This window comes from Solanum verrucosum, unplaced genomic scaffold (genome assembly GCF_900185275.1).
Source record: "Solanum verrucosum unplaced genomic scaffold, falcon-dt-bn FXZP01000268.1, whole genome shotgun sequence".
NCBI classification, from domain to species: Eukaryota; Viridiplantae; Streptophyta; class Magnoliopsida; order Solanales; family Solanaceae; genus Solanum; species Solanum verrucosum.
This window is the reverse complement of record NW_026019957.1, coordinates 3,538,055-3,557,323: the sequence shown is the minus strand read 5'-3', so window position 1 is coordinate 3,557,323 and position 19,269 is coordinate 3,538,055. Positions and strand designations below refer to the sequence as shown.

At 31.7% G+C, this 19,269-nt stretch overlaps 3 protein-coding genes and 1 pseudogene across 3 annotated transcripts in view; all 4 read right to left on the bottom strand.

The window, feature by feature from the left end:
- The window catches only part of LOC125814442 (anaphase-promoting complex subunit 13), a 171,865-nt gene that overhangs the window by 117,051 nt on the left and 35,545 nt on the right, over positions 1 to 19,269 (bottom strand). The gene's annotated exons all lie outside the window — the stretch shown is intronic.
- LOC125814365 (uncharacterized) lies at positions 1,867 to 2,577 on the bottom strand (annotated as a pseudogene).
- LOC125814364 (uncharacterized) lies at positions 2,577 to 3,757 on the bottom strand. The gene is made up of 2 exons (XM_049493823.1): positions 3,596 to 3,757; positions 2,577 to 3,500 (listed from the first exon to the last, which is right to left on the bottom strand). The coding sequence occupies exons 1-2, from the start codon at positions 3,755 to 3,757 to the stop codon at positions 2,577 to 2,579; spliced, it is 1,086 nt and encodes a 361-aa protein (XP_049349780.1).
- On the bottom strand, positions 10,697 to 18,046 carry LOC125814443 (glutamate receptor 2.8-like). The gene is made up of 6 exons (XM_049493889.1): positions 17,833 to 18,046; positions 14,508 to 15,287; positions 12,936 to 13,486; positions 12,485 to 12,797; positions 11,448 to 11,854; positions 10,697 to 11,263 (listed from the first exon to the last, which is right to left on the bottom strand). The coding sequence occupies exons 1-6, from the start codon at positions 18,044 to 18,046 to the stop codon at positions 10,697 to 10,699; spliced, it is 2,832 nt and encodes a 943-aa protein (XP_049349846.1).

The following is a 19,269-nucleotide window of genomic DNA, read 5'->3' as shown; positions in this document are numbered from 1 at the left end:
AGGGCAAAATGATCTCTGAAAGGCCTTTTTAGATTGTTTTTCATTTATTTACTTTTTAAAAAATAATTTATGATTTTTGGACAAGAGGAAAGAAAAAATATAAAATAAAATAAATTTAGTAAGAAATCCTATTCACCAGATTAATTGTATTTTCTAAACAATAAGACTAAATTAAGTAGAATATATATATATATATATATATATATATATATATATATTCGTTTTGACCAGATTTCTTTAAGTTAGATTTTTTAAGAAAAATAATGAGAAAATACATAAAACCCCCCCTGAACTTGGCACGAAAACTTACTTTAGTACTTAAACTACACGGGTGTTTATATACCCCCCTTAACATCTTTTATGTGAATTATTTTCAACCCTCCGAACACCAACCCAGTTGCGCGTGTTGTTACAGCTTAGAACGGCGCGTTAGTCATCTTTTAACATTTTTAAAAAATTAAATTTACCCCTAATATCCGACCCATTACCCATTTGAAGAACAATCTTCACTTTTGAAGAACCCTAAATACCTCTTCTCCCTCACCAACCTAATCATCCAAAAAATGGCGACTTAATTCATTATTTTTCTCAAATCTTAGCTCTTCAAACCTAAAAGTTGAATGTTTAAAGGAATTGTTCTTCAAAATGTAAGATTCAAACCTAAAAGTTGAATCTTTGAAGGAAGTGTTCTTCAAAATGTAAGATTCAAACCTACTCTTCTTCATCTATTATTTTGATTTTTCTTTCCTCCCTTTTTCTTATTTTCTGTTTTTTCTAGATTCTCGTTAATTCTTGCACAAAATTGTTGCACACAATGCAATCAATTAATTTGACAAATCATTGTATGGAAGAAGATGATTATACTACGAAGAAAAAAGTTTATTGTAATCATGGACTTGTGGTGCGTTTGAAAACATCTTGGACTTCAAATAACCCCGGAAGAAGATATTGGTCATGTCCTTATTATGGGGTAAAGATCATTTTTGTTTAAATTTTTTTAGCCGATTAAGAATTTGATTAACCACTAATTCCTTCATCCTTTTTCATTATTGAAGAGTCCTAGATCTTGCAACTTTTGGTGTTGGAAGGATAAAGAAAATATTGATTCGAGGTCGAAATTTGTGATTCCTAAACTAATACAGAAATTGGGTGAGCTTGAGAATATAGTAGAATCCTCTCAAACCTCAGCCACTGCATTTGAATTGATTGAGGTTACTGAAGAAGTTGACAAGCCGGGAGATTTCAAACAAGATGATGATGGTCTAGGTATGAACTTGAAAATGTTGCAAGAAGAGGTTGAGAAGATGAAAGTGATGCAGAATAAATGGAGAAGAACATGGCAGAATGTGCTCTTTCTTGTTGTAGCTTGTTGTTGCGTTATGGTTATAGCTATAAGCTATTGGTTCTGGGTGATAAATATGAAGAAATGTTCAATGAAGTTACCTTAAGTTGTTGATGTAGTGAGATCCAATGTTGGTGTAGTGTAGCACTGTTTATGTTGTAACCAATTAGGTGCAAAACTCTTTTGTAATGAGTTTTCTTATTCTCTTAATGTAATTTGGTGGTTTGTGTATTTGTTTGTGTTTTATTTACAACTGCATTCGCTAAATTGCAGTCACAATTGCATAATTGTACACATAAAAGTAATGCAAAACTGGCTGCATAATTGTTTCAAAAAGAGACAACTAAAATATCAAACTAATGCAGTCACAACTGCATAATTATTTCAAAAACAAACATAGATCAAACTATGCAGTCACAATTGCAACATAATTGTTTCAAAAACAAACAGATCAAACTAATGCAGTCACAGCTGCATAATTGTTCCAAAAACAACTAAAATATCAAACTAAAGCAGTCTCCATATCAAACTTCAGCAACATTGGACCTTGTTCTCATTCTTTTGTTTTCTCTCATCTCTTGAAGACCTTGTTGAGTTACAGCAGCCTTTCCTTTCCATTTTAAGCCTGATCTTGGTTTATGATGCCCAAGATTTCCAGTCACTACTGAAGAGTTCATAGGCATTCCAGGCTAGATTCACAAAAAGATGTTGTCTTAGATGCTTCATAAGTTAAAATTAAAAAATGTGTAAATAATTAAGACAACTTACATTGTGGATTGTAAAACCACTCTGTGTATGTAGTATCCCCATTCCAACCATTCTTGGCCTCTTCCCTCTTCCAGTAGCACCAGGAACATCAGTAGCAGTAGCAACTACACTAGTTCTTCTTCCCCTTCCAGCTAAACCAGTTCCAGTTCCTCTTCCCCTTCCAGTGGCACCAGAACTATCAGCAGCAACACCAATCCCTGTTCCATTACCAGTTGCAGTTCCTCTTCCCCTTCCAGTAGCATTAGCCTATAACATAAGTTGATCAACAAAAATATTAGACTGATTAAGATGTAAATTAACAACTAAATGAATTACTATAAACATTACCTGTTTTGTAGAACCTCTTGGTCGACCTCTTCCTCTCTTTGTGCTTGATTGTGATTCAGTTGGTGCTCTAGAAGAACCAACACTTGACCTTGTTGAACTAGGCTCACATCCTTTCCCCATTCCTCTTCCTCTGCCTGCATTAGCTTTGATTATTCAAATGACAACCCCTCTTATTATGACCCTTTGCATGACAAAGACTGCATGTCATCTCAACACCTCTCTTGGACAATTTTCCTGTTTTGTTTTCATTCTGCTCCTTTCTCCTACACTTTCTAGGCCTTCGTGGTAGTGTTTTTATAACAGGTGGAATAACAGAAGAGTTGGCCGACTGTGGCCACATTTTCATGTTAGTAACTGGTTGAATGTAGTGACTATATACCTTGAGATAAGTCTCCTTGCTATACCAATGTGCAACATAGTTAATGGGCTCCAATTTTCTAAAATGAAGTGCAGCTATAACATGACAACAAGGTATACCTCTTAGCATCCAAGATCTACAAGTACATGTTTGATTGCCTAGATTCACAACAAATGTGTTATCCCAGCTGTTTTTAACCTCAAAACCATATTCACCATTCCATTCAATGTTACACTTCATTGACTTTGTTGTGTTCTCTGTCAATACCTTTAGGGCCATTGGAGATATGTTTGTTATCCAAGTATCACAGAACTCCCTCAATTGTCCTATTCTTCTCATCACTTTGATCCTTATTTCTTCAAGCATTGTGATGATAGTTTTGTGTCTTGGCCCCAAAATCCATGAATTAAAGCTTTCAGCCATGTTGTTGTCAACACTATCACAACAGCTAAAAAACTTAAAGTATAATTTAGACCACCTCTCTATATTGTACCACAATAAGTCATCACATATTCCAGTGCCTAACTTCTCCATATGATCCAAATTTCTTTTCAATTCTTGTTCATATGTAGATTTGGCACATCTCCAAAAACAATTTCTTCTTTCAATGCCTTTCCAATTCTTAGACCAGTTGGCTAGAACATGTCTTGCACACATTCTTTGTTCTGCATTTGGCAGAAGATCTTGAATAGCTTTGTCAAGACCCTTTAAACAACAACATTTAGAATAACATGAGATCTAACTTAATGAATAAATTAAAAAGAAAATAAATGAATAAATAAAAAAGAAAACAAAAATACCTTCTGCATATCAGTAATGGCTGTCAATTCTGTTCCATCTCCTAGCTCAAGATCATGTCTTACAAGCTTGATAAACCATTTCCAAGTAAATGTGTTTTCAACCTCAACAACTGCCCATGCTAGTGGTAGCCTTTGGTTGTTCCCATCCTTACAAACAGCCATAAGTAATTAACCTCTAGAAACACCTTTCAAGAAGCAACCATCAAATCATATACATCTTCTAGCTCCAGCTTTGAATGCCTTCTTTAAAGCATCAAAGCATATGTAAAATGATTGAAACATTTTTCTGTCACCTTCAAAAGTTTCTTCACTAAGTCTCACCACACATGTGCTGCCTGGATTAGTCTTTAAGAGCTCATCTCTATAATCTAAAATTCTTTTAAACTCCTCCACATGATCACCCATAATTGGTTTCAACACAATGTTTCTAGCTTTCCTTGCTACAGTCCTCCCTACATACACATTCAACTCTTTCTTCACTAAAATTTGAAACTGAAAAACTCTAAAGCCAAGCTCAGAAATAATTCTGTCCTTGTACCTTTCTGATAAGTACTTTGAATTCACCAATTTATTTTTGGTTGTGCCATTGCATTTATGTACTGGATTATAATTCTTCACCATAAAATCTCCTGTTCTTGAATCAATACTTCCAAACAACAACCATGGACAACCAGCTGTACACTTTACCCTCACTCTAGTTGCATCATTAACATATTTATCTAATTCAACATGTTCTTGAACTGCATATCTAGTAATAGCTTCTCTAAATTGCTTAACACTTTCAAAAGCAAGACCAGTCTCCCAAACTATTAATTGACAGGTAGGATCAAATACAACTTTCTTTTTATTTCTTTTTGATCTTCTTGCTTTTCTTGCTTTTCTTTGTCTTCTTATAGGTTGTTCAACCTCATCTTCCTCATTAACATCTTCATCAGTATCTATTTCAAAACTAACAGCTTCATCTGAATCAAAGTAGGACTCATCTCCAGCTATCTTACCCTCAAAAGTAGTTTGTTTCTTGGATAAATATTCATCATATCCCAAATCAACTCCTTCAGATCTAGGGCCCTTTTCTTTTCTCTTTTTTATTTTAGCAGCCCTTTTCTCTTTCCTAAGATTTATAACCTCCTCATGAACATCACTACCATACTCATCTTCTCCTTCATCAGACAAATCTGCATTGTTTGAATCATCACTTGCTTCTGTTTCACTTTCCCAATCAGACCCAACTTCTGGAATATTAGATGCAACAGCAGCAGCAGAAGAAGTACCACCCAAGTCTTCTCCAACACTAACAAAATCCCTACCCAAGTCCTTTCCAACACCAGCAGAAGCCCTACCCAAGTCCTCTCCAACACTAGCAGAAGTCCTACCCTACTCTTCACCCACAATAGGTTCTTCAGGTTGTGCAGCCTCTTCAAATCCTAAACCTTTACTACTCTCAAAAGTTTGACTAGATTCCTTATCAAAAGTAGTACTAGATTCCCCACCCACATCATTTAGATATCCAATTTCGGGGGGGGGGGGGGGCACAACAGCTTCTTCAACTAAATGAGTTACATAAAGTTCAACAATATCTCCATTTTTTAATTTATGTACAATACCCATAATATCCCTATCACTTTTAACTTCAACAACACGTCGACATTTAGGTGGTTTAATATAAACAACACAAGCAGAACAGTTATAGCCAATTTCTTTAACTATATCAACAAATTCAAAGTAGGACAATTTATCAACATCTACATCAAAACAATCAGTGACAATACCTCCTTCATACTTAATACGAGGTTTTTGTTGTAGTTTTTCACCATGGTGAAACCTTAAGGTAACGTACACATCCATCGTCAAACTGAAAAGATAAAAAAAACTAAGCTTTACGAAAACCCTAAACTCGGTCAAATATTACAATCATCTAAACGAAGATTACTAACCTGGTAACTTTGTTTCTTCACGCAAATCCTTTGTTTCTTCACGAAAATCCTAAACTCAGCAAATCCTTCACGCTAATGACTTGTTATTCTTCAGATTAGGTCTTTAGATTTGAGAGAGATTTAGGGATATTTGTTTAAAAATGGGTTGGGTTGTATTTTGGAAACGGGTGGGTTATATAAAACGGGTAAGATATTTTTAAAACCCTTTGCGACGTGGACCAATAAAAACACGCGTGGGTAACAATGCCCAGCCTTCAACTGGGTTGGTGTTCGGAGGGTTGAAAATAATTCACATAAAAGATGTTAAGGGGGGTATATAAACACCCGTGTAGTTTAAGTACTAAAGTAAGTTTTCGTGCCAAGTTCAGGGGGGTTTTTATGTATTTTCCCAAAAATAATCTATGTTTCTAGAAGAAAGAAAAGGAAAATTATTAAATAAAAAGATTTTTTAGTAAGAAATTGACCAGATTCATTTTATTTTCTAGACCATAAGAATAAATTAAGTAAAATATTTATTTACTTAATAATGGAAAGAAAATTAATTGTATTGACCAGATTTTCTTTAATTCAGATGATACTTGGCTAGCTATAAATAGGACCTTCTAAGTAAAAATAGGGTAAACCCAAATGAAGGAAGCGATAGGTGAATAGATCAGCAAGATGAATATAGAGAGGCTGAGCTGCTTTTCCGAGAATTGAAACTTTGAAACGAAAATTCACATTTCAAGAACCACTGTCGGAATTGTCGATAAAGCACCTCATTCTTTGAAGGTAATTTTTTCCCCGGAGAATGGTTCATAATCATATTTATCAATTTTTCCTATAGTGGCTCCAGAGGTGCGAAGTTTCATTGTAAAGTTCAAATTCTCTAGCAACCAGTTTGGCCTCCCTGTATTCATCTTTGCCTATCTATTCACGTGTCACACAAGCGTAAAGATATTTCCATTAATAGAAGGTGCTAAGTATCTTCAAAACTATCTGTCTACTAAAGTAAAACAGGAGTATTAACTTTCTTTATTTATGAATCGCTCTTTTTATTTATGCCCGTTAAGTAAAATTTTATACATAAATCTATCGACATTTGTACTTGCGCTTTTTTTTAATATATATGCTAGCTAGCCTTTAACATGGATTATATTATGAACTGGACACCTCATCTTGAGCAAAATATAAGTTATAAATGCCTTCTATGTTGATTATGCCAACATGATTTTGGTTTTGAAATGTATAAAATGCATGTCCTTGCAAAAAATAATGTAACAATTCAACTATTTTCATTGAACATTGAGGTAAACGCAATAACTATATAAGATGATTATACACAATGATTATCTCAACGTGATTAGATATCTGGTGAATTTAATTTATCTAGTGATCAATACAACTTCTAATGTTAGCTTGACAATGACAATACTATTTATCATAAACTTGTTGTTCATTTAGTTTTAATAAAAAAAATTTTAATGAATCATGTATCTGTTGTATGTCATTTACTTATATAATAGATGATCTATTGTATAGAGTTTATTTATACACAGAAGATTAAATTAATAATTTTTATAAGTATAAAATTTATGTATACAATATAAGACATATGTAGGAAAAACCATCGCTATATGATTATACTATAAGATTAAATATAATTTATTTTGATTATTAGAGCAATATAGTTGTAACTTTTTGTACTAGCACAGTTTGTATGTATTGAATAGACCAGATAGACACAAGTCCTTATACCAATTAAATAAAATAAATTCTTTATAAGTTGACCAGATATATTTATACTTTTAATCTTGATAAAATTATTATTAGTTGTATATATTATTTCTTATTTTAATTTATTAAGATGTGATATTCTTTTATGAGTCAATATACCTGAGAAATCTGATGATATAATATACACTGATGAAGTAATAATTAGTTGATGAAATTCATGTCTCTTAAACTTTTCTTGGTAAACTCTGCATGTGAATTTTACATCTAACACACAAAATAAGTCATGCAAATTTTTTAATAAATAATAAATTAATTAAATTATTGATAATTTAATTTGATTGATTAACATCTGAATCCTAACGTGAGGAGTTAAATAATGTCTAAAAGAATATTTTTGAAATTGAACTAAGTGCAATTACAATTTTTTAATGAAGTAATTCATAATTTATCATGATGATAAAGATTAATTCAGCAATATATGATCCCTATTGTGCATGAATAAATAAGTAGAATTTAATGAAACCAGGAGTCTTTTTTGTGGAAAGAAGACCTGATATATACATGTTTTAGAAACAATTATGTTTTTGAAATGATTACGGTTGAAAAATTGTTACAACTGGAAAATAACTTTAGAACCCTAAATTGTATGTTAAAGGGCCTCTTTTTCATCGAGAAGACAAATAATTTCTAAGGGTGATGAGAACATTAGTTATTCTAAAGGGATAGTGTATGACCCAAAAATGGATGTGATGACACTCGTCTTATCCCATCAAGACAAGTTAACCTTACCCAAAAATACGATAGAAATGTGGAAAATAAACTATCAATAACATAAGTGCGGAATACTTAGAGTCAATCTCATAATACCCCCAAAACTTGATTGTCACGTGTACAAACCACTAATATATTACAACAGAATGGAAAGATAAATACAAGTCTCAATGTCTTTGTTACTAGAATAGAACAAGAACATAATAAAGAACAAGAGGGCATGCTGAAGTGACAAATGTCTATCTCTCAACTTGACACTTCTGTTCAAATTTATTTACTCATCTTGTTTTATATATTTGATTATAATTTCAAATTTCAAATACAGTTTGTAGATTTATTTTCTAAGAAAATAATTTAATAACTTAGCAATATTGGTATGCTAATTCAAGCGTCTACAACAAATCTTTGACTAGGGCAAAATGATCTCTGAAGCCCTTTTAGATTGTTTTTCATTTATTAACTTTTTAAAAAATAATTTATGATTTTTGGAGAAGAGAAAAGAAAATTATAAAATAAAATAAATTTAGTAAGAAATCCTATTCAAAGTGATCAGATTAATTGTATTTTCTAAACAATAAGACTAAATTAAGTAGAATATATATATATATATATATATATATATATATATATATATACACACACACACTTAATAAGAGAAATAAAATAAATTGCATTGACCAGATTTCTTTAGAAAAATAATCAATGTTTTCTAGAAGAAAGAAAAGGAAAATTATAAAATAAAAAGAATTTTAGTAAGAAATTGACCAGGTTCATTGTATTTTCTAGACAATAAGAATAAATTAAGTAGAATATATATATTTACTTAATAATGGAAAGAAAATTAATTGCATTGATCAGATTTCTTTAATTCAGATGATACTTGGCAAACTATAAATAGGACCTTCTAAGTAAATAGGGTAAACCCAAATGAAGGAAGCAATAGGTGAATAGATCGGCAAGGTGAATGTAGAGAGGCTGAGCTGCTTTTCAGAGAATTGAAACTTTGAAATAAAAATTCACATTTCTAGAGTCACTGTCGGAATTATCGATAAAGCACCTCATTCTTTGAAGGAAATTTTTCCTCGGAGAATGATTCTTAATAATATTTATCAATATTTCCTATAGTGGCTCCAGAGGTGCGAAGTTTCGTTTTGAAGTTTCAATTCTCTGGCAACCAGTTCGGCCTCTCTACTTTCATCTTTGCCTATCTATTCACCTGTCGCACATGCGTAAAGATATTGCCATTAATAGAAGGTGCTAAGTATCTTCAAAATTATCTGTCTACTAAAGTAAAGAAGGAGTACTAACTTTCTTTATTTTTCATTCGCTCTTTTTATTATATTTTCAATTTTTATTTATGCTCATTAAATAAAATCTTATACATAAATCGATTGACATTTGTATTTGCCCTATTTTATATATGTTAGCCTTTAACGTGTATTATGAACTAGACACCTGATCTTGAACAAACTATAACTTTTTAAATCCCTTCGATGTTGATTATGCCAACATGACGTTGGTCTGAAATGTACAATATTCATGTCCATGCAATTATTAGAATCATTAATTAGGTGAAATAATCTCTCCAAAAACCAAAAAACGTAACAATTAAACTATTTTAATCGAACATTTAGGTAAGCGCAATAACCATAAAGAGAGTTGATTATACACAATGATTTATTTCAATGTGACTAAAAATATTTGGTGAGTTTATTATGTACTAATTATTGTCACCTATATATGATCGAAACAACATCCAACGTTAGCTTGACAATGACAATAATATTGATGTTCATGAACATTTCACAATAAAAAGGCACAAAGATGGAGCTAGAATTTGAACTTTTTGGATTCTAAATTATAGGATAGCGATATAAAGTGTTAGTGACTTGGTTCTGAATTTGTATACATATTTAGTGAGTTTCTTAACACAAATACTGAATTTGAACTAAAACTCCCGAGTTCAGCCAAACCAGTACCTTGACTTCTAGCTCCGCCCCTGAAAATGGCATCGCTCAGTAAAAAGTAACAATGGTAAGCACCATGAGTCCATGTCTACACAAAACAATTCTATTAATTAAAAAAAAATGCACGAAAATCCATGAAAATGACTAAGATACCCTCAATGCCAATGTTAATAACTTTAAACAGCCATGTTGAATAAGTAATCCTTTTTCATGCTTCTATACAGTATAAGTAAAAGAATAAGAAAAATATCATGCCTTTTGGCATTGCTGGAGATTTGACAATTAATCTTTTTTTGAGTTCATACCAAGATCCAAGAAAAGACTTTTTGCTCACCCCGCGAAAGGCGCATGTGTTGACTCTATTTCTTTCTATGAGTTAGCAGGTGAGAAGGAAAGATTAGTGCTTAGAAATCCGACTGACATTGAACTTAAACTACCTGTTGTCATTGAAAGAGTTCCAATTTTTCGAATGTCCCTTAAGTGATGAGACTTCACAAATGCAAAATAGGGTAAATTTACTCTAAACACTCATGTAATATGAACAATCACACACACATTCTGTATATTTTAAAATCAAACACTTGCATCCTTTATACAATGTAAATGATAGCACATGTATACATAAATACAGGGGTGGAGCTATTATAGGTAAGGGGATGATTCAATACTAAGGAAGAGTGAAGTTAGAGGCTTACTAATACTAAAAAAACATCTTAAACCATTTCTACTTGACCATTAACTGCTTCATTCTCGCCACGCGAAGGTGAATCTCCTTCCTCCCCTGGAAAATGTAACATCTGCTCTGTATGACTAGAATTGCTTGGACTTGGTGGTCCAATAGTTCGTGGAGAAGGTAACGATGACAAGTTACCATGAGGACTCCGCGAACAATCTAAATCATGTGTTGAATCTGCTAGTACATCTCTTAGTTCACTTTTCTTGAAAGTATGACAACTATAGTCCTTTGTGTCAAACTTCCTGGCCAAGATTCTGCTTCTTTCGCGCAATGAAAGATTAGATCGTCTTATGATGTGCCAATGCTCATGTATGAATTTCGTTAGAAAGATGACGAGAGCCAAAACTGCAGCAATTACAGCCATGACAAAGAGTCCCCAGAAGCTATCTAGGCCAAGACTGTTGGAGGAGAGTGATGTACTAGAATCGGAACATGTAGATTCACCAAACCATGCTCTCTCTATTTGTACCATCTTTTCACCTTCTGTCACATTCAACACTGCTCTCGAAACATCAGGTACTAGAGGAGATCCTATCGGGAAGGCCTGAATATAATTCATAATATTACTGTTAGTGGAAGGAACTTTCTTGATCGAAAAAGGTGAGGTAATAGAGTATAAAGCTAAGACGTTCAACTGAATCCAACATTTTCAACATCGTACATAGATATATATATATATGTGGAGTACTATACCAGAAAGAATATCAAGTAAAGGAAGAGTTACTTACAAATCCAAAGCCATCAGTCTTATACGTAGGTCCAATCGTGGTAAATTTCAAGCAATAATTTGCAAGGAAAAGCTTCACATAAGGAATCTCATCGAAAACAGCAGCAATACCACCATTTGAACTTCCTTTAGCGAGTAAATCAACGCATTCCTCTGGAGTCTTATATGCCTTAAGCCTGTCCTCATCAAAGTTCATTTTTCGTAATAGTCCTACTACAAAAGAACCCGGTTGGTAGCCCACATAGTCCTTGCTCTTCAGAAGTTCTTTTACATCTTTAACAGTTGGCTGGAGTTTTTCAACTGTTAACATTGATGTAAGACTTGCTGTATAGCTTGAAGTCAATATGAGTACCACTAGGAACCAGATGATCAATACAAACCTCGCCAAATTGCTTACGATCCTCTCCTCTGTCAATATCAAGAATCAAAAAGAAGAAATTTCAGGTTAGAAATCTAAAGCATATATTATACATAAGAACAAAAGGTAATTCAAATTGAAGAGTGTGTGTATGTGTGTGTGAGTGTATGTGTGTACTCCCTCTGTATCATTTTAAATGGTTATATTTGACTGGACATGAAGTTTAAGAAAGAAAGACTTTTGGTACATACCAAAAGTGACAACTTATGGTCTTCTAAACATACCATGACATATCTTATGTCTATGAGAACATTGTCATTAAAGGCAAAATGGGAAGTGCTAAGAAGTAATATCAAAAGCAAAAAGCTCTAAGGTGTGTAGGGCTTTAAGTGCAAAGCACAAATATAGTGTGGGGTTTAATGACAAAAGGTGCAAAGGGAGCAAAAATATACAAATGTATATGTGTTTAGTGAAAGACTAATGATTATAAGCATGAATGACAATTTTTTTTTATGATAATGTGAAATATCAATTGTTTAGTGTCGTCTCTTGATTGGCAAAGAAAAGTGACACTGAAGTGCACAAGGCAGAGCGCTCAACACATTTTGAGCCTCGCTTCAGGGCTTCAGCGCGCCTTTGATAACATTGATACTAATTCAAGAGGAGGAAAGGGAAATTACTCTGTGCAAAGACCATAGTTGAGAAGGAGAACCAAAAGATCATGCCAACTTGATGCCAAAAAGGTCCTCTGAAGTCTTCATTTACTCTATGTTCAAGTAGCCAAATGACGAAGCCAATGAAAACAAAAGAACAGAAGCTTGTTAGCCAGAGCTCCCAAGTCAATGGCTTCAAGAATACCCATGTATTATCTCTATTATCATCTTTGATTGGAACCATCATCGTAACTCCAGATTCCGTGTATGGTAATGTAAAGTCTACAAATTGTGACCTATTCAAGACAATGGTAGTGTCCCCTACAACAACATCAAAGTTCTGTTCATCGGTTAATCTTTGTAGCACGTAAGAATCATCAAAGTATACAAGTGCAATATATATTTCCCTATAAGATCTCTTCGCATTATCAGTATATATAACTTAAAAGTCGATAGTAGAGGAGTCAGAGAAATTTACCCCAAGAAATACTTGATAAACCAGTTCATTATAATCTCCTGCACTCTTTCCATCAGGAGCAGCAAAAGGAACATATTCATAAGGAACATAATATGGTAATGCTTCCATCACTGCATCAAAAACATCGATGCAGTATCCAGTAACTGTCGTTGTGTTAGTTGTAAGATCTCTTGTAACTTTCACAAACTCGGTGAAACCATCCTTCACTGGAACTCCAATTTTCAGTTTCTTCCCATTTGTTGGTATCACCCAACCTTTAGGAACAGAAGTAGTGTCACCAGGCCATATAATGGATCCAAAATTCTCCTTAGAAACAGAATATCCACGTCTAGAATTCAGTTTTCTAACAACGCCATTTTCTCTTGTCCAAAATCCAATTTCTTTAGCACCATTACCAACAACATTGATGATCTGATAAGGTGGAGATTGCAATTGTCCATCCACAAGTTGAAAGTTTCCGCTAAGGCCTTTGAAAGTAGTGTTTAGTATAGCTTTAAGAAGCTTTGGACCATCCCTCGAAACTCCAAAAGCTTCAAGATCTGTTGCATTTCCTGAAAATTTTAGAGGTGTCAAAAAATGTTGCCGCACTCATGTTGGATCCTTAAAAAATGCACTACTTTTGAAGGAGCTAACATGTATTTTGTGACATTTTTGAAGAGTCCGAGCAACATAGCCCACCAACTGAATCTGCTCAAGTTTAAACTGGTTGCATTACAACCTATTTGTTGACTTGATCAAGTTTATCAAAGGCATAATATATAAATGTGCCCTTTAACTTCGACTTATTTTGCATTTATGTCCTCCATCTTTGGGTGTGCACAAGTAGACACTTAAACTTGTATAAAGTTTTACAAGTAAGCACATGAATCATATGTGGCATAATACATGTAGGACACCATGTAGGATACAAATTGTCACGTAGGATGCCACATAGGACATGTGTGTCTATTTGTTCAACTTTATACAAGTTTAAGTGTCTAGTTGTGTACATTCAAAATTGGAGGGCATAAATATGATTTGAGTCCAAGTTAAAGGGCATATCTATGTATTATGCTTAAATTTTAACGTTAAAATGGGTTCAAAATTGATTAAAGGTTCATATGATCCGATTCACGCTAAGTGTGATTTGGTCGGATTGAATTGGGTCAAAATATATCAAATAACTGGTTATAATTAAACTTGACTCGTAGTGTATTTGACTAAGCTTTTGCGAGACAAAATTTATTTTGTTAAGAAAAAAACATAATATATAAACATGACCCCTAACTTGGCTCCAACTGGTAACTATGACCTTTTAACTTTGAGTGTACTCAAATAGACGTTTAAACTGGTATAAAATTGAACAAATAAACACATTATTCGTCCTACATGACAATTTTGTGTCCTACGTTGCGTCCTATGTCATGTAAGACACGTGTGTCTACTTGTTCAATTTTATACAAGTTTAAGTGTCTATTTGTATTTTGTGCACAGTCAAAGTTGGAGGACATAGTTGTCCGCTAGCCGAGTTAAGGATCATGTTTATATATTATGCTCAAAATTTAACCCAATCCGTCCATTTGCCACTCTTACCTGAAACATTTGGTTTACGAAAAAAGGCGCCACTGATTCTCGATTTCTCCACAGCCATGGCTAATGCAGTAGCAGAATCATAAGCCCATAATCCATACACATCCAATTCCACATCAACAATCCTCGGATTTTCTTCTCGAAACTTGATCTTCCATCTCTGAGTAAAATCCTCAACTTTTTTACTCTTCGGTACATAAGGTTTCACCCCAATAACACCTTCCATAGATTCAATAACCGAAGCATCCATCGAATTCAGTTGATTCGCCATTGCATCTGTAACAATCCAAACAAAACCTTCACTCATCATACCAATTTCCTTCGCCATTGCAAAAAGCTTCGATCCGAGTGAAATCGGCATATGCACAATAAAAACCCTAGTCTGCATATTCATCAATTTCAATAGCTCAGATTTGATCTGATCTAAAGTGGCGAATTCAGAAATTACACTTCGATAAGGTATACGAGTGTTGATTTCTTCCAATGCATCTGCTAAAAAGGGGATTATTCCTTCTCCGAATTGATTGTCGATGTAAATTGGTACGATTTGTCGCCATCCGAATGATTGGATTATTGAACTGATAGGTTTTACTTGAGATGAATCGTTATGAGTTGTACGAACAAAATATTGATTGCGGAATGATGAAATTGATGGACTCGTTGCAGAGAAGGAGATGATTGGAACTTGTGATTTTTGGCCTAAATTGATGAGGAAATCTGCTTGCATTGATGAAATTGGACCTATTATGGCTTCCACTTCAACATTCTTCAATAGGTCAAGTGCTGCATACAATCAATTTAAACGACGTGATCACATTAAATTGATCCTTATACAAAAATGGTATTTTTCGTGGTAACCTAACAATGAATTTAAATGATCTATTATAATAAAGTTTAAGTAACTATTGAAATAAATATTGTATGAACGAACAATACAATACAGCGGATAACAACCATACAAACAAGATCATGTAAATGACTGCAGACGTTTGATCACAATATATGCTGCATAATTCACAATCGCAGAAAATAAGTCAGAACATTATTGATCCTCTGATTAATCAAGTTATATTGGGGTAAATGAAAGTAGTTAAAATTGTTTGATAGTCTACTAGAATTATGCATGTATTATTAATACATGAATTAATTATGAGAAAAATTATGCATATTTTATATAGAGAAAAAGAACAAATATACCGATGAACTATCGTAAATGATATGCAGATACCTTCAGTCATACTTTTGGGACATTGATGTCCCAGCTTCCTTTCTTTTTTAACAAATAGAAAATTGTAAACTATATCTCATACTTCCTTTATTTTTTATAATAATATATTATGGGCTGTTGATATGTTAAAAATTTTAATTTACCTAATCTAAAATTTTGTATATCATTGAAGAAGAAATCAAGATTAGAATACAAGTCAGTTGAGTCAGTGCCATATGTTTACCAAGCATGCACCCATACTTAATTATGTAAATTTTCAATTATATATTAATAAAAGGTTATGTCAACCTAATAAACTATATTAATCACAACTGTTAATAACTTGTTATTTAAGTTACTATAAGTTTGAACAGGTCAAATGGACTAACAGCAAATATGTGTGGTACCACTCTATCATGATATTTTATATTCTCCTATCATAAAATATTTTGTAATACTCATCTATCTTAATTTATGTGATGTAATTTTATTTGATTTTGAGTTTAAGAAAGAAAAAATATTTTAAAATTTGTGGTTGAAAATAAGTCACATATGACAGTATGGATAAATCATTTTATTAAGGATAAAATGCATATTTTAAAGCTAAATTGTTATTAAATATATAAATATATCATTTTTTAACTGAATAAAAAAAGTATGTCATATAAATTGGGACAAAAAAAATAGTATTTATTCTAGGGGATTGTTTGGCAGGAGGAATTAGAAGAAGAAAAATAAAATAATATATATATATATATATATATATATATATATCAAATTTAGTATTATTTGGTCTCTTATTTGATAGTGTTTCAATTTACGATATATATTAAATATACACCTTATTCCATACTATTTTTAAAATTATGTCATTAGCAATATTAGATATTATCTTTATATTATATTCAGTACTATTCTAATATCAAACCACCACTAAATTCTTTAAGTTTTGGTTGAAAAAGTCAGAAAGTCAACATAAAAAGACTTTTGCTATTTAATTCAATCATACGTACCAATCCATCACTTGAATAAGATTAACAGAATGTCTAATTATAAAATCATGATGTGACTTATTTAACTAAAATCATGATGTGACTTTATAGTATATATCATGAAAAGCTGTTAGAACTGTTAAAATATTTCACATGTTTTTTAAAAAAAATAAAAAAATTGGAGGAGATTATTATTGAGTGAGAGCATATATATTTGGCTATAAGTTGTTTAAATTAACTTGTTCTAAAAATAAATTACTTTTTAAAAAAAAGTTCAACATGAATAACAATTTGTTTTTGACCATATTATTTGAAAAGTGCTTTCATTTGTTTTTTCGTATTTAGAATATTTTCAAAAAAGTGCTTTTAAGTATCAAGTTACCAAAAATGAAATATACTTATGTACAATATTAGCAAGGTGAGTAGGTGACACACAAAACATGCATGGTTAAACACTTATATATATATAGAAAATGAGTTTAATTATTTAGGATACGTCAAATTTTAGTTTTACTTTGAATCACAATTTGACTCATCTTAATTAACCTAATCAATTTTGAACGGATTGAATCATGACCCTATCTATTAACATCAGCGGCATAGCTAAAATTGATCCAAGAGTGGTCATTTGAATATTATTTGTCAAAAAATAATATTGTGCATAGAGACAATAATATTGTGTATACAGGTCAGGAATAACTTTTTAAAGATAGATAAAATTTTAAACACTCCTACCAAAATTTCTAGCTTCACCATGATTGACATTAATAGTTTTCATATTATCATGGCTTTACACACGTATGCAAACATATATATACAACCAAATTTATGTGATTCCACTTTTAGACATTTATAGATAATATTCTTAAATATTGATGTAACTCATATTCTTTTTTATATTTATAGTATTTCCAAAAGAAAAAGAGAGATTTAGGGTCATGGATGATAAAGTCATAATTGATATTTGAGTTTATCTTTAGTTCACTATGGTGAATTTTATTACTATTAGGTTAAATTGATCGACAATAATAGATAACTTTTTATATAAACGATGATATGAAAAATAGTGTCACAATTTACTGCAAGGTAACAATTTTTTTTTTCATATTATCAATACATATATACGTACCTGCTGCAGCAGCACCAACAACATCTTTCTTCGAGTCACGAGTATGGAGAACCAACCTAGTCTTATAATTAGAGCCATCAATGCTATAAAAGTCCGATAAAGCCATAGATATACAACTCAAACCCATTTTTCCAAACCATTCATCCATGTCCAACACAACTCCTACATTTATGGAAACTATTGATGATTTGTTTTGTGCCATAGCCATTTTCATGGAGAAAAATATAACTAAACATAGCAAGAAAAAAGAGAATGAAATTGATGAGAAAATAATGGGTTTTCCTGTTTTCTTTCTCATCTTGAGAAAAAGAAACTTTGAATCTTTGATTAGCTGGACATGACTTAAGGTTTTTATATAGAGAGAGGGGAGACTTGACTAAAAACAAATATACTATTATGTATCAAAAATATATATATTATATGTATATTATATATTAATATATAAAATTTATATTTGTTAGGATATTATTGGTAGACGGTTAGTTATTTCAATTTGTCTTTCATCTTGACAAAAAGAAGCCTTTTAATTGAATCTTTGATTAGTTGGACATGACTTGAATTTTATATAGATAGAGGGAGACTTGACTAAAAATAAATATATTATACTCTAATAATAATAATAATAATAATAATAATAATAATATATATAATATATATATATATATATATATATATATATATATATATATATATATAAAATAATTTACGAAATATATATTTATTGGATATTATTTTGATTGACGATTATTTATTTCAATTGTTCTTTTAATAATAAGTTTACCTACATGACATCTTACGAAATATATATATTTATTGGATATTTATTTTGGTTGACGATCATTTATTTCTATTGTTCTTTTAATAATAAATTCACCTACAAAGGTTAGGGACTTGGGGTTAACTTTAACCAGTGTCGATACTAAGAAGAATTTTCAACTATTTAATTTTCATGTTTATGTGTCTTTCAAATATAGAGTAATTAATGATAAAAGCGGATTCAAAAATATAAAATCTCTAACATTAAACCTACTATACTAATGTTAAAGTTATGACTTCATCATATCTATTAGTTTAATAATATCAGTATTACACAAAAGAAATTAATTTATTATATATAGATATACTAACATATATATTTAGATCATCTCTTCATAGACAAATATGGAATTCTAATAACTTGTAACACATATTTCATATTCAAATATACTTGATTTGAAGATTTATCAAAAAATATTTCTCTATCAAAAAAAAAAAAAAAAGGGTGTGCGCAGATATCACCTACTCTAAACTCTACTTGTAAAATAGCAATAGATATGTTATTGTTCAACCCCTTTAAACTCTGTCCTCAACTACATTCGTTCTTGTTCCGATCAAAGGTGGAGCTACTATATAAATTATGAATTAGACATTATCCAATAACTTTATCTTAGATTACAT